The sequence below is a fragment of the Lycium barbarum genome, chromosome 9, assembly GCF_019175385.1.
Source record: "Lycium barbarum isolate Lr01 chromosome 9, ASM1917538v2, whole genome shotgun sequence".
In the NCBI taxonomy this organism is placed as follows: Eukaryota; Viridiplantae; Streptophyta; class Magnoliopsida; order Solanales; family Solanaceae; genus Lycium; species Lycium barbarum.
Window position 1 is genome coordinate 112163246 of NC_083345.1, and position 15804 is coordinate 112179049.

The 15804-nt window shown below is 30.2% G+C and overlaps 1 protein-coding gene across 1 annotated transcript; it reads left to right on the plus strand.

Moving 5' to 3' along the window:
- The first annotated feature begins 4875 nt into the window (after positions 1-4875).
- LOC132611455 (phospholipid hydroperoxide glutathione peroxidase, chloroplastic-like) lies at positions 4876-15477 on the plus strand. Its single transcript, XM_060325885.1, has 6 exons — positions 4876-5282; positions 5524-5609; positions 6653-6717; positions 8767-8927; positions 10562-10837; positions 15195-15477. The coding sequence occupies exons 1-6, from the start codon at positions 4971-4973 to the stop codon at positions 15225-15227; spliced, it is 933 nt and encodes a 310-aa protein (XP_060181868.1). The 5' UTR covers positions 4876-4970; the 3' UTR covers positions 15228-15477.
- Positions 15478-15804: the final 327 nt, after the last annotated feature.

Here is a 15804-nt window from a genome sequence, read left to right on the forward strand (position 1 = left end):
TTTATCTTTATTAGTTCTTAAATCAAAAAATCAAATATTGAAAAAGTGTTTGGCTTGGCTTAGCTTAGTTGGTGATAGTTTCTTACTTTCTTGATCGCCTAGTATATTGTTCCCTGTGGGATTCGACCCCGACTCATAGTTGGGTTAATTATATTGCATAAGACCGTGTATACTTTCTCACTTGAGGAGTGGATTTGGACGTTATCAGTAACTTAGGGCTTTGATACCAACTTGTCACGACCCAACTCGTGGGTCGAGCGGGCACCTACACTAACCTTCCTGGTGGGCGAACCCTTCCCTTGTTCAACATTCGACTTAAGCATACGCAAAGGGAATATCAATATTTAAGCAGTCTTAGCATATATGAGATAGAATAAGTGCGGAATAAGAACCTCATTATCCCCAGGGAATCTAGTTTGTAACAGTACAAGAGCTACATTAGCATTCTTTCCCTGTCAATATCTAACTCCTACATATGCTTCACTAATTGGAGTCTAACCGAAAGGTAAACTGTAACTTACCTCGATGCCAAGCGGGTGCCACGAACTATCCAACACGAGCATTGCCCTTCCAAATGATCAAACTCTATTCAACAATGTAATCTACATTAGAAACGAAGACTAATGATACCCATATTGCTACAATACTAGTCGAATCAGAAATAACCATTTTAAAAGAGAAAACCGGTCCCACAATGGAAAAATAGGAATTTCGAGAAAAAATCGGTAAATCAACACTTAGGAAGTCTATTACTATCCCTAAATTACTATTAAGCCCAATAACCATCAATTTCACCCTTTAATAAAAACAAAAACCCCAAATTACAAAGGAACCCTAACCTTCCATATTCATAAACCAAGAAATATAGATAGATTCAACTTAGTATCCACTTAATCCAAGTAATTTATGACTAGATTAAACAAGATCTACCAATAAAACTCATTTTCATAGCATAAGATTTCAAGATGTCAAAACTAGAGTTACAACCTTGCTTTCCAACTAACCTCATTAATTCCACCATGAATTCTAACTTAGATCATAAATAAACATAAATTAGGGTTAAAAGAACTTTCCCAAAGATGATTCAAGCCAAGAACTCCTCAATTTGCCCTTTGTACTCTCTAGATTTCAATTTGGTGAATGGAAAAGGAAGGGTTCGAATTGGAAAAGTATAAGGGAATTTAGTTCAGCAGTCTCCGCTTACGCGGAGCAAGGATCCGCTTACGCGCTCCCGCCTGGGCGGATAGTCGTCTGCTGAGGCAGACCTTATTAATAACTCAGCTTCTCACATCTGTGGGCCAAGTCCAGCATGGGCAGACCAGCAGAGGCGGAAACACACCCGCCGAAGCGGGACATCAGAAAACCAAAAAAATTGATTTTTACCAAGTTCCACCCAAAATTTTGACATCCATCCCAGACCTCCTGAATACAAATCAAGCATGTAGACACATGTAAAAACGCGCTACGGACTCAACCGTGACCTCAGAATTCCCAACGGAGGTCATCTTGACTCAGTCAACCCCCAAACGGCCTAAACCAAGGGTACAAAACGCTCCTGAATGCCTCGGGAACCGAACAAAATATCCCATCAGGTCATAATCGACCCTTCGGACCTCATGGAATCGACGAAATTTTGAAAAGGTCTGTTTACCTAAAAGTCAACTATTGGGCAAACATTTTTCACTTTAAGGTTCTAACTTCCTCAAATCCTATCAAAACCCGCCCGATGACCTCGGGAACCGTATCGCCCATCCCCGGGGGTCAAAAACACTCTAACAGGGCCAGGGGAAGGGTCATTGAGGCTAAAAGGGTCAAAACGCACATAACATATGCCACATCAGTGACGGACCAGAACCCTGGACTCGTTATAAGAATTGGGCAATCCTTCTCCCTTTAAGCTAGCTTTTGGGGTGTACCAATGCCTAATTTGACATCTACTATTACTTCTAAAAAAAAAAAAAACCTTTAACTTAGGCCAATTTCTTCTAAAATAAATATTTCTTTTTAAAAAAGAGAATTAACACTTCTGATTTTCTAGAAATTTTATCAAGCATGCGATTAAGCTCTTATGAAAAATTCATTATAAGTTGATTTTAGGTTAATAAATAAGGCTTTTACCACATTTGACCGCTTGACCAAATCACCACAACCGGTAGTCAAATATATAAAAGACATACACCAATTATGTCTAAAATATGTACATTACATATTATATAACAAAAAAATATTTATCGGCTATTATTCTAGTGGGCGGCTGTAGTAAACATTCCTAATAAATAAGCTCTAAAAACGTTCTTTTTGTTTTTGTTTTGGCCAGTATACTGATTTTGAGTGTTTATGTCCCACATTGAATGTGAAACCACTTAACACGTAAGGCATAATGGCATCAATAAATCCTTGAAGACAACTTCTTCTTTTTTTTAAACTTAGACCAACCATCCAAATAAGAACAACACGTACACCATTTCTTAAAATTTTAAAAAAAAAAAAAGTAGAAAAAGTTGAAGGCACAATTAACGTTTTTTGGTTCTTCAATCTAAAGTTACACTCCGATTTGTTTATTTAAAGACGAAGGCATGTCTTTTCTAAAAGAAGAAAAAGAATAACTATTGCTCAAAATGACCCCACACACAGTACTCCACCTTTGTCTTTTTTGTGTTCCTTAAAAAAAAAAAAAAAAAAAAAAAAAAAAAAAAAAAAGTGCCGCTGCTTATGTTTATACTAATATATAATATAAAATGGTATAAAGACTATCCAAAACCTCAAGATTTTTCTCCCGTTTCTGTTTATGAACTAAAGATTTAATTACTTAGGCAGAATAAAAAGAAATTAACAGCTTTCTAAAAGTAATCAACGAAGTTTAAGGCATAATACGTAAGGTCAAATAACGAATGACCCAAAAACCGAAATGACATGAAATTTAAGAATGAGAAGTACAAGTTGTTCAAAATATTTTTTTTTTTTTTTAATAAAAGTCCACTAGGCTTTTGGCCTAGGGCTAATTTTATAAATTTTATCAAAAAATCCAGAAGTTTGTACAACTCTAGCCAAAAAGGCTAATGAAAATACAAAATTTAAACTAATGATCAAATTAAGACTTATAACTTGTCTTAATTTGATATTACAAATTGTTAAAAAATTACTAATAGAATGAAATTTGAAATAATTGCTCCATAAAGAACTTCTGTTTCTATATCTCACATGCTCGATATTTGGCCCTCTATATGCACCAAGGCAGTACATTTTCTAACTAATGACCAGTTCTCAGTAGGATGAGCATCCCGGGGTGCTAATACCACCAACTAAGAAACAACCACTAAATAGAAACTGTATGCCCATGTGTACTCAAGAGGTCTGTTGTGTTCCATGTGCTCAATCATTTGGAGCAGTAATTCCACTTCATGTCATTTGTCAAAAGTGCCTCCAACCAGTTGCAATTTATGCTGGTAAAACTTCTCAACATTCTGATTACACTGTGTTTCGCTGCTTGTTGGTATTCCTTCAGTGTGGTTGTTCTGTGGTACCTGTTGAATTAAAATCCTCCATTTATGTTAGTTTGTGTACCTGCAACCATTAGCAAACAGTTAGTGTAAACCAAATCCTTCACATTCTCCTCCCAAATGATTTGAGTGTGAGGACCTCCTTTTCTCCCACCTTCCCCCTATATTCAGTCTCCTTAACATGATCTAATTCTTAGACAGGGCAGCTGTAATTTGTCACTGTTCACAATTCTTTTACAGTGGCTCTCCATGTCATGAAAGGAATTGAATTGTATGTCCCCTGTGTCCAAAGCTAAATTAGCCAAGTGATCTGCTAATTTGTTTCCTTCCCTATAAATATGCTCTATCACCACCACTTTTTCCTCACTTATTCTCCAAATTTCTTCCACCATAGTAATGATTTGCCAAGGAATTTCCCATGTCCTTTGAATAGAGTTCTTCAGCAAAAGTGAATCTGTCTCTATCCTTATTTGATCCCATTGACTGTCTTTTAAATACCTGAGAGCCTGTAAAATGGCTAGGGCCTCTGCCTCGGTGTTGGTGCTGTTCAAAATAAATATAAGAATTATGTACATAATAAAAACTACAGGTATAGTTTCCACTGTGGCCATCATGCCTAGATTTAATTTGTCGTGTATTTATTTAAATACTACTATAAAAAGTTGTTTTACATAAACTACAACATTAGTATTAAATTAATTTTGCAACCAACTATTAGCGAAAAAAGTTGTGTCCTCGAACCTGGGAGAGTACTAAATTTTGCTCAACAATTATTTAAGTATTTCTTTTTACCAAACTTTTACAATTCTGTAAATTAGACTTTTAAAGGGGCTTTCCATTGAAGAACTACTCTTGTGTTTAGATTACAAGAAACACATTGCTCCAAATTGGTCCCATACATAAAAAAAAATCTCGTTTATACCAAGTCAAGAATAAAGAAAGCCAACGCATAATCAATGAGAATCACTTGTACCCTACATATTCATGTTTTTTTCTTACTCTTTTTTTAAAAAATAAAATAAAATAATGGTATCTAGATTAACTTGTGTGCACTTTGACTATTTGAACGAATATCAATTATTTCTCACAAATAGTATCAAGTAATTCTGGCCACCTTTGAGCACTACATGTATTTTATTTATTTTTACTTTTTATATACCGACAATCCAAACCAGTTCGTGCACTTGTCGATTATTCGATGGTAAAGCACTCTGTATTTACACCACATCAACACATGCAGAACATGTGTTTGCTAATACACAATTATTTAATTGAATTGTTATCTTTCACCAACACAAGTACCATATAACACTGTCTATGAAGATTTATGGACACCCTACCTACTCATGCATTTATAAATACTATGTAAAGAAGTCATTGTTCAAATCCATATATCTAGAGATAGAGAACCCCACCTTTCCCCAGCTCTACCTCCCCAACCAAAAATCCTCCCAAAAACAAAAACAAAAAATGGCCTCCATGGTTTTTGCATCATTGCCTTTGAGTGCTCAATCACATGTCAAATTAAGAACAAACTCAAATTACCCTCGTTCTTCATGTTATGTTCCTTTACAGTCCAAGCCAAATTCTTATGTACATTTATCCTACAACATTTCTGATATTGAGTCTTCCAAATCTTCATTTACCAAGGGTGATGGTTTCTCTGAATTTTCATTGCTAAAATTTCCAAGAGTTGCTTCAACAGTATCTCCATCTTTGAATATTATTAAAGCCAGCATGGATGACTCCATATATCGTTTTGACGCATGCAAACTTGAAAAGGTGCCATAAAAATTGGGACAGAGAGAGTAGATACTAATATTATTTGTTTTAATACACTTGTTACCTCTTATAGTTCTTTAAAATCCTTTTGTTGTTTCAAATAGATTCAAGATTTGCCTTTCTGCTAAATTTTGTGCCAAAATAGTTAATATTATTTCATAGTTATATTTATAGTCCTTTCCGTTTTGTACCTTTTGGGTAAACAATTAGTAATATATTAATTGTTTGTAATCTTTTACAGAAACAAGGCCCTGTAACACGTACAGATATCCCCCTCAGTGACTACACAGGGAAGGTTCTGCTAATTGTTAATATTCCTCAGCAAGGGTATATATCTCTAATTTGTGAAATGCACACTTTTGACCCTAAAATAATTGACCACTGCAAGATATTTTCTATTATCTCGGATTTTTTTCTACTTCACGAGCCTTCACTGTCCCGTTTTAAAATTATAAAAAGTAATAAAAGAACTTCTGTAAAATGGTGCTTTTTTTTTTGGGCCTTCTAAAAATGGTGCTTGAAATTTAGGAATACGTTGGGAAAATTCTCCTTTTTTTTTTTTTTTTTTTTTTTTTGTGCATGATTGATAAGGGGGACATAGGAAGGTCTAATTTGGGTAGCATTGCACACCAAGTGATGATAATGGAGCAGATTTTGAAGCAGGGATAATATAACTGATAATCACTTTAACATTTATTTTCTGTATCAAAGACATTAAATTATATTTTATGCGAGGAAGTTACTCGATTTTGCTCAAGTATAACAAATATTACTTATAAAACTCTTTTTGTTTTGTTTTTTATAACCAAAAGGTCTTAAACATTGCTCAAATAACATACAAAATGTCTCTTTTGTTTTCTCTTAGTAACTTTCAGTGATACTACTTAGACAAAATTAAGTGTCTTTTATGTTATAAAAAAGTAGTGTAGTGACTTTTGTGAAATAAAATAAAAAGTTGAGTTACCATCAATGAAATTTTAATCTAATTTTTATCATATATAGCAAATAATTGATCTTCAAATTTAAGCAATTATGAATTAGCATGCATATACAGTCAAAATTTTCTATAACGTCATTTGTTCGGATATCTTTTGACCGCTATAGTGAGGTGTTGTTATAGAGAACATATAATATAAGTATATAACATAATATGAAAGTCAATTCCAAAGAAAACTTGACAGGAAAGATGCAGAAAGTCCAAAACCAAGATTTTTTTTTTAATGCGTATGTGGGATAGTAAAACTATTGTTATAGAAAATGACTATTATAGAGAGGTCTGACCGTATATAATTTCATGATTTATCATTATTTATTTTATGTAAGACGAAAAATAAATGCATTCATGTGTTATGTTCAATTTTTCCTTTCAGTTCTGAATGGTCAAAATCGCAGATCGGCTATCTCAATAAGCTACGTAAAAAGTACTGCACGAAAGGTATCATTTTTCACTTCTCTTTAATTATCTTCGTCTTCTATACTAGACGATAATATATAATTTATAAATAGTAAATATAACTTTATTTTTGCATGAAGTGATCAAAAACACATTTTAACCAATTAAATGTTTAATATGCTGAATCATGTACACAAGGATCGAAAATAAATATTATTGATACCCGCACTGGAGCGCACTTAAATTTAGATCGTGCACTACAAGGCCCATCTCCCAACCATCAATAGTTCTAGGATGCCAACAAATATCACGCACTACCTCCGTCTCAAAAAAAAAATGAGGAACAAGGATCAACAAATCAAATTTCTGTATGGATTAGGAGTTAGGACATCCATTTTTATTTTAAAACTAAAATTACGTATACATGTTTAGATAGTATATTAAAATATTTTAAATTAATAAGTAGTTAATATATAGATATCATGAAGGATATGCATTGAAGAGTTATTTCAAGGGTAAGAATAATGGTTGGAGCTATTAGAAGAGTTTCCCGAAACAATGAGTTTACACCAAAAATTCTATATTGAATAATTTGTTTTTTCTTGGTTATGAATGAGTTAATCATGAGGTTTCATGATGTATGTTATTAGCAAACCATATATATGATGTCAATTGATGAAATTAATGGAGGTGTAAATCAAAAACATAAACTATATGGAAGCACCCTAGAAAATAAGAACTTTTACAAGCAGGAGTAATACAGAATATATTCATTGCATATTTACCTCGGCAAAGAATTGCAGAGCCTAAATGTGCATTTCAGATGTCTAGGCTCTTCCCAAAAGAATGACATGATAATGAAAGTGTAATGCATATTATTAAAATAAGGCAGTTGAAATAGAGTGATATAGGAATGTTATGTGACAGGAGGATACCCGCTAAACTAAAAAGGAATTAAGTTTTATAGAAAGGTTGTAAGTGTCGCAGAACGGTGTATGAGAATGAATGTTGAGCTTTACGTCCCTACATATTTACAAGATGAGCTAGTGCTGTAGATGTACAAATTACGATGAATGTATCATATAAAATTAGACAAGATTAATGCACCAATACAAAAGTCAGGTGAAATTCTAATGATTGAATGTGTTAAGAAAGAATGCGGTAGATCTAAAACATATATGGTGAGGTAGTCTTAAAGACGTACAATCTTTTGAAATTCATGCAAATTATCAATAAATTGATCATAATTAATGAATGTAACTTTTTTATTTTGTAAATATAAATGATATCAACTAGTGAAATTAAAATTTAGTTACAATTATAAGCTTAAATTTATAAGCTCAGTATTTCTTAAGAATCTCTTTGTTTTTGTTTAGCGATTATTATGTTAGGAGAAATGATATAGACTTAAGTATTAAAGAACCTCCAAGTTATTAAATATTGGAATAAAATAGGTCAAAATTAAGTAAAAAAAGATGCCTTATTAGAATTAGATAGTCATATCATATCCAACTAGTTAGAGATTAAATGTGTTGTTCTAGTAGTTGTATTTGCTTGACTTTGTTTTGATTTTAATTTTCAAAATAGTCATATCATTTATAATATTTATTTTAAAAGAAAAACATGGTTGCAGTTTAGCCAAAACAAAGGACATATAGCTTCAAAAAGTTAAAATAACTTTCAGAAGATATAATTCATAGACTCTAACTTGGCCTCAGCTAACACAACTAGGCACCTAAATTTGCATAAAGTTGAACTCGTAAATACAAATATTGATGTGACACTGACGTGACACATAAATTTTGGAGGTGTCTAAATGATCATTTGTAAGTTGGAGTGTTCAACTGACAGAGTGGAGACAAGTTAAGGTGCCTACTTGTGCATATCCAAAGTTGGAGTGCATACTTGCCAGCTGAGACCAAGTTTGAGGGCTTGTTTATGTATTGTGCCCTTTCAAAATAAAGCACAACTATACTATAACAGATGTTTGAAAATCAAACATAAAGCATATAGCTAACTGAATTATATTTTCGTACCGTTTTCTATTTCTATTGGTGTGAAAGATATTTCTCCTCCTTTTTTTTTTTGCAGGATTTGAAGTTTTAGGATTTTTGTATGACAAGAATGAACTCGAAAAACAAGAACATTTTCGTGCAAGATGGAAAGGTCTTTTCCATCATCACAAGAATGAACTCGATGAAAAATCAGTTACAGAAATTCTTGGCAAAGTTGAATTTCCAATTTTCGGGATGGTAGGCTCTAATTTTTCTTTTGTGTGGACGATGTGATATTTTATACTTATTAACCTGATTAATCTAGTTTGTCTTGCATAATAAGACTCATTAAAGAGGGAATCTCTCCCTCTAGAAGATCTCATAATTTATGGATCGAACCCGAAATATCTTTAATCATGAGTAGAAGGATCTCATACACTTATATTTTTAAATATATATTTAAGAAGTATTTAAGCGAATAAATAATTTTCTACTCACGAATAGAAGTTTCTTAAATGAAGTTGTTGTCCGGTTGTAGAGACACAACTTCAACTTCCAATACCTTTTTTCTAACTTCAACTTCAATTACTTAACTCATATGTTATCGAAACAGCTACAAAAGATTGACACGTCAAAGTCGATTAGGTTACCATCTGGTCCCTAGTAAATTGTGTGAATTTTGTCCCTTTACATGAAAAAATATATATATATTCAATAGCTTAGTTTTAGAATATTATTACCCTCAAATTTGGAATAGCAATATAAATTTAACTTAACACATATGCAGTGAAATGTTTGAAAATTATTAATTCATTAAGGTTATGGAATATCCAAGGGTGAAAATCATTTCACCCCGCAACATTGCTTTATAAATCAAACTCTCCAGTCAATTTTTAAAAATAGACATTCTCCCCCCTTATCCTATGCAACATCTAATTTACCTTTGAACATTTTATATTTCTCCATCAATATAATTCTTTTTTTATATTATATTGAAAATTTTATTTTTCGACCTTGATAGTTATAGATTTTTATTTAAGTTCATTAACATGATAAGTAGAATAATTCTTTTATGAATTTATTTCAAGATCTAATGCAATTTTTATGATTTTTATTTTAAAATTACATGCATTATGTATATATGTGTTTGTGTTAATTATTCCCTTTTGGTAATAAAGAAATTAGTTACCATATATTTGTGTTTGTATTAATTATTTGTGTGTGTGTGTGTGAAAGAGAGAGAGAGAGAGAGAGCGCGTGTATATTTAAGTTTCACTTATCTCTTATTCTCTATAGGCTATAAAGATAAATGAATTTTCATTGTCATTAATCAAATACTTTTTAAATTATAATTTAAAATTTATTCATCATATAAATAGATATCTTTATAAAAAAAATCATTATAAGATATACCTCTATTTTTATTGATTATTTTTATAGTACCTACAGTAAAATATGTTTATAAATTTATCATATTGATATTTTCATTATTCTTAGTAAACTTATTTTTTATTAATCTGCTCATTTATTTCATTATAGAACGTCATTAGCTTATATACTAAATTAGGATATTTTTATTTTTTTTGGTCTCGAAAATAATACTATTTTTATAGAAGATTTATTACATAGATTAAGAAAATAAAAAAATCAAAATTTTAAAGAAGTAAAAAAAAAAAGTAACAAAAGTTGATAATGTAAGGGTAAATAATCGTTTAAAAAAGTCAATTAGAAAAAGGAGTGAGCATATCTGTTAGGTTTGCAATAGAGAGGGGAAGGAAGTGTTTGATTTACGTCTCAATTCGGAACAAGTTAGGATTCACCCGATCTTAACTATAAATTTCGAGTTAGAACTTTTATCTAAACACTGACGTAATGTTTTACTTAATTAACAGGTTGAACTGAATAGAGAGTATGGACATGGTTGGGTGAACCAACGAAAGGAAGATAAAGATCTTTGGCACTTACTCAGGAATAAAACCATTAGTGGTGGGGAAGAAGAAAACAAAATCAAAGAAGATTTCGAAGCATTTCTAGTAGATCGACAGGGAATCCCTCAGAAGCACTACCCTCGGTTTGACTATGAAACGTTCGAATCGCAACCCAAGGTATCTGGTGGTGATCCCGGTCCAAGCGCTGGACAACGACCAGACACTCGCTATCCTATAGAGGTATTTATTCCATTAAAAGAGTGATGAATCAATTCAGAATATATGAAAGATAGCCTTAATATATTTTTTTGTCTCTATTTATGTGATATTTTTCGCGAGTTAATTTGACTAAATTTTAAAGTGAAATTGAATAAGATTAATTCAATATTTTAAGATTAAAATTTATATACTTGAAACTACATGAAAAGTACTGTAAGTTGCAACTTTTCTCATATCAAAATAGTGAAAAAATACATCTTAAAATGTTGGTCAAAGTTCATGCAATATGAATCTCAAAAACGAAAAATATCACATAAGTTGGATAGAGGGAGTAGCATTTTTGGTCCCTAAGTTAATGGTAGATTGTCCTTTTGGTCCTTGAGATATGTGACCCAACATATTTAACTTTCAATTAATTAAAATGTGTATTTTGATCCCTCTATGCAGAAAATATGTTATATTACTACTATTAAGAAAAGTAAGTCCAACTCACTTTCGTCGTCCGTTTTCACTTTAATTTTTAAAAAAAAATGTGAGCCCCACCCATATATATTAAACAAAACAACTAATATAAAAAAATTGTGGACCCCATAATTCTATGGTATATATATATTCGTTCCAATTTTTAAAAAAAAAAGTTGTGGGTCCCATATATATTAAACAACAACTAATATTAAAAAAATAGTGCAAATTAATAATGTCAAAAAAAAAGTGCACCCCATATTAAAAAATCAAACAATATTCATGTAATTTTCAAAGTATCTCATTAAGTCAATAATGATGGATTTATTACCACATGTGTATTCGTAGCAAACACTAATATAATAAAGTTTTAAATACGGAGCACAAATTACAATAAGAAAAGTGAGTCCAACTCATTTTCGTCGTCCGTTTCCAATTTAATTTTCTTTTTAAAAAATTTTGGGCCCCACCCATATATATTAAACAAAACAACTAATATTAAAAATGTGGGCCCCATAATTCTATGGTATATATATATCCGTTCCAATTTTTTTTTAAAAGTTATGGGCTCCATATATATATTAAACAACAACTAATATTAAAAAATAGTGCAAATTAATAATGTAAAAAAAAAAGTGCACCCCATATTAAAAAATCAAACACTAATCATGTAATTTTCAAAGTATCTCATTCAGTCAATAATGATGGATTCATTGTCACGTGCGTATTCGTAGCAAACACTAATATAATAAAGTTTTAAATACGGAGCACAAACTACAATGTTATATTAATCGTGTTTTGAACAAAAAAAAATTGTGGACCCCATAATTCTATGGTATATATATATTCGTTCCAAATTTTTTTTTAAAAAGTTGTGGGCCCCATATATATTAAACAACAACTAATATTAAAAAAAGTGCAAATTAATAATGTCAAAAAAAAAAAAGTGCACCCCATATTAAAAAATCAAACAATATTCATGTAATTTCCAAAATATCTCATTAAGTCAATAATGATGGATTCATTGCCACGTGCGTATTGTAGCAAACACTAATATAATAAAGTTTTAAATACAGAGCACAAACTACAATGTTATATTAATCGTGTTTCATGTAATTTCCAAAGTATCTCATTAAGTCAATAATGATGGATTCATTGCCACGTGCGTATTCGTAGCAAACACTAATATAATAAAATTTTAAATACGAAGCACAAACTATAATGTTATATTAATCGTGTTTTGATTATAGTAACCCGTGTGTGTGTGTATATATATATATGCATAAAAATAGTGCAAATTAATAATGTCCAAAAGGGTGGGTCCCATACTAAAAAACACCAAGCAATATAAAAAATAAAAATAAAAAAATAAGAAACTATATAAAGCATGGGTTTAGACCCATGCTTCGTCGTCCGTTGTCCCTTAAAAAAATGGTGGGCCCCATACTAAATAACACCGAGCAATAAAAAAAAGTGGAACTCACCATCTCCAAACTCATGGGAAAAAAAAAGTGGACCCTATATTATCAAAATCAAGCAATATCAAAAAATAAATAAAGATGAACCCCATATTAAAAAAAATATAATGTTAGAAAAAAAGTGTTGGCTTTATATTTTGTAGCAAACACTATAATAAAGTTTTAGATACGGAGCACAAACTACAATGTTATATTAATCGTGTTTGAACATAGCATATGTATATATATTATATGCATAAAAATAGTACAAACTAATAATGTCCAAAAAAAAAAAGTGCATCCCATAAAGGGTGGACATCATACTAAACAACATCAAGCAATATAAAAATAAAAAATAAAAAAAAAAAAAAATTGGAACCCACCATCTCCAAACTCACTGTAAAAAAAAAAAAATGGACCCCATATTAACAATATCAAAAAAAAAAAAAAGTGAACCCCATATTAAAAAAATAATGTAAAAAAAAAAGTGCAGACTTTGTATTCGTAGTAAACACTAATATACTAAAGTTTTAGATACAAAGTACAAACTACAATGTTATGTTAATCGTGTTTTGAACATAGTGTGTGTGTATATATATATATGCATAACAATAGTGCAAATTAATAATGTCCAAAAACAAAAGTGCACTTCATATTAAAAAATCAAACAATATTCATATAATTTTCAAAGTATCTCATTAAGTCAATAATGATTGATTCATTGCCACGTGCGTATCAATCCATTAGTGGGAGCAAATAAAATTGTTTTTCTTCAAAAGTTAAGTAGTCAAACCATACAGTTTTCTTTCTTTTTTTATATTAGCCTGAGATCTAATCTAGATATTAAACTGTTGTATTTGCTATTCCGCCATGTCATTTATTTGTTATGTTCACTAAAATAAATATACTTAAAATATTTTTATTTTAAAATAACATAGAATTTAATTACTTTTTTATTTTGATCAAATAATGAATAAGGTAATTTAGTCAAATTTAATTCTAATCGACGTTTTCTTAAAAAACCATGCAAAAGACAACATGACAAGTAAAATGAGCTAAACCGAGAATTTGAATTAGAATTATCCAAATCAAAATTTGATAAAAAATAATAAGTATTTTACACCTTTAAATTAATCGAATTAAAATTAAAAGTATCAACTGATGCTTAAATATTGCTATTGTTTTATCTCAAAGAGAGGAAAATAGTTTCCTTTTAAACAAGTCTTCTCTTTTAAAAAATATTAATAAATTTGCCGATTTTGTATTCGTAACAAACATTAATATATTAAAATTTTAGATACGGAGCACAAACTACAATGTTATATTAATCGTGTTTTAAACATAATATATATATATATATATATATATATATATATATATATATATATATATATATATATATATATATATATAATCACTATTCAAAGACAACTACATACACATAGATACATTATAATCTAAAATGTTGGGCCCGTGCGCAACACGGGCATAGACTGTCTAGTTTGACTATATATAGAACAATATTACCGTTAAATATGATAAAACAATATAGACTCAACACAATACATGAGTAATTTAGTGGTGAAACAATTAATAATTAAGGTTCATTTGTGAATATTCGCAAGCAAAAGGATCAAAAGTGCACAATGCAATTAATTGAAGGTTTGATGTACTTAATCAAATATTATAGGGACTAAAATTAAAATTTATGAATAATTGAGGGACCAAAAATGATACTAATAGTTTTTAATTTCTTATTTCAATTCAATTCGGACGTCATTTTCTTAATTGTTTTCGTATAACATTTAATTAAAGGTACATAATTACTACAAATTATACTCTATTTTTTTATAATTAAAATCGCCTTATACATGCATGAAAAAGTTGATCAGAAATGTCGTTTAACATTAGAAATAATATATTCATTGGGTACAAAAATTAAGAAAGAAAAAATATTTTTCTTATATTTTTAACATGGCATAGCATTGAATGGGTACAAAAGCTTGTCGACATTAAGAGTAAGATTAAAAATTTCAATTAAATAGTTTTTAGATATTAAAGTGAGTCATCCTTTTTGAAATGGCGGGGTAAAGAAATTATTTATTTTTCCTATAAAAATGAAAAAAAAGTAATTCAAATACTGATAACAATGGAGTATATGTCTGATGAGTTATATTTCTTGAGTTAATTTTATCATTCCCAAGCAGAATCATAGTTTGGAACTTTGGTTTTTGGACTCATAATTAAATTTAAGTAAGTAATGAACCATTATTTTAATACAAGTAATCAATAACCAAATTGTTACATTTTTAGTAACTTCAGATGCAAAACAAGCAGGCCAATATATATTTTAAATATTCCTTGTCAAAATTTCATTTATTCGTTTAAATTGAAGTTTACTTTTTTTCTTTTTAAGAATTAACGTCAAAGTTGACTCTTTGTGTTTCACCTATTTCCAGAATGAAATTGCTCAATTTTTTAAAGAGTGGTGAAACAGAGTGGCCATCAGCAAAGTTGACATATTCTTCATATTGTTTTATGGAGTGCTTTGGTAAAATTAAACAATTTACATCAAAGTTAATGATGTATTGCTCATATTGTGTGTACGTCGTAGCAAAATAATGTACTGGGGATACATGTTATTAATAAATAATGTTGGTAATTTTTTTACGTATTTATTCCTAAGTTTTGCCTGAGCTTCAAGGGCTAATTTCATATTATTTTAAGGAACTTTTAAAAACTTATGGCCTAACACTCTTATTTATATTTTTAGTTTATATACCTAGTCAGAGTGTATCCAATGTATTAGCTAGGAATTTGGTTAGATTATGTATATGTGTTTAAAAAAATCATAAAATATGTATAAATAATAGATTTTGAACCCATTAAATTTTGTGGACATAATCACTGAAAATTGAATTACCGAGTCGAACCGAAATTTCGGTAATGCAATAGTCTGTAATTCGATAATTAATACGGTATTCGATTATGGTAATTCAGAATTTAGGTAATTAATTTCGATATTCAATTTTGGTAATTCGATAACCGGTACCCAAGTTTTCATGGCAG

Excerpts from the sequence above, each read along its gene's own strand:
- LOC132611455 (XM_060325885.1), top strand. The coding sequence starts at position 4,971 with ATGGCCTCCATGGTTTTTGCATCATTGCCTTTGAGTGCTCAATCACAT. Across the intron at positions 5,283-5,523 it reads ACGCATGCAAACTTGAAAAG|AAACAAGGCCCTGTAACACG; the intron begins GTGCCATAAAAA and ends AATCTTTTACAG. Across the intron at positions 5,610-6,652 it reads GTTAATATTCCTCAGCAAGG|TTCTGAATGGTCAAAATCGC; the intron begins GTATATATCTCT and ends TTTTCCTTTCAG.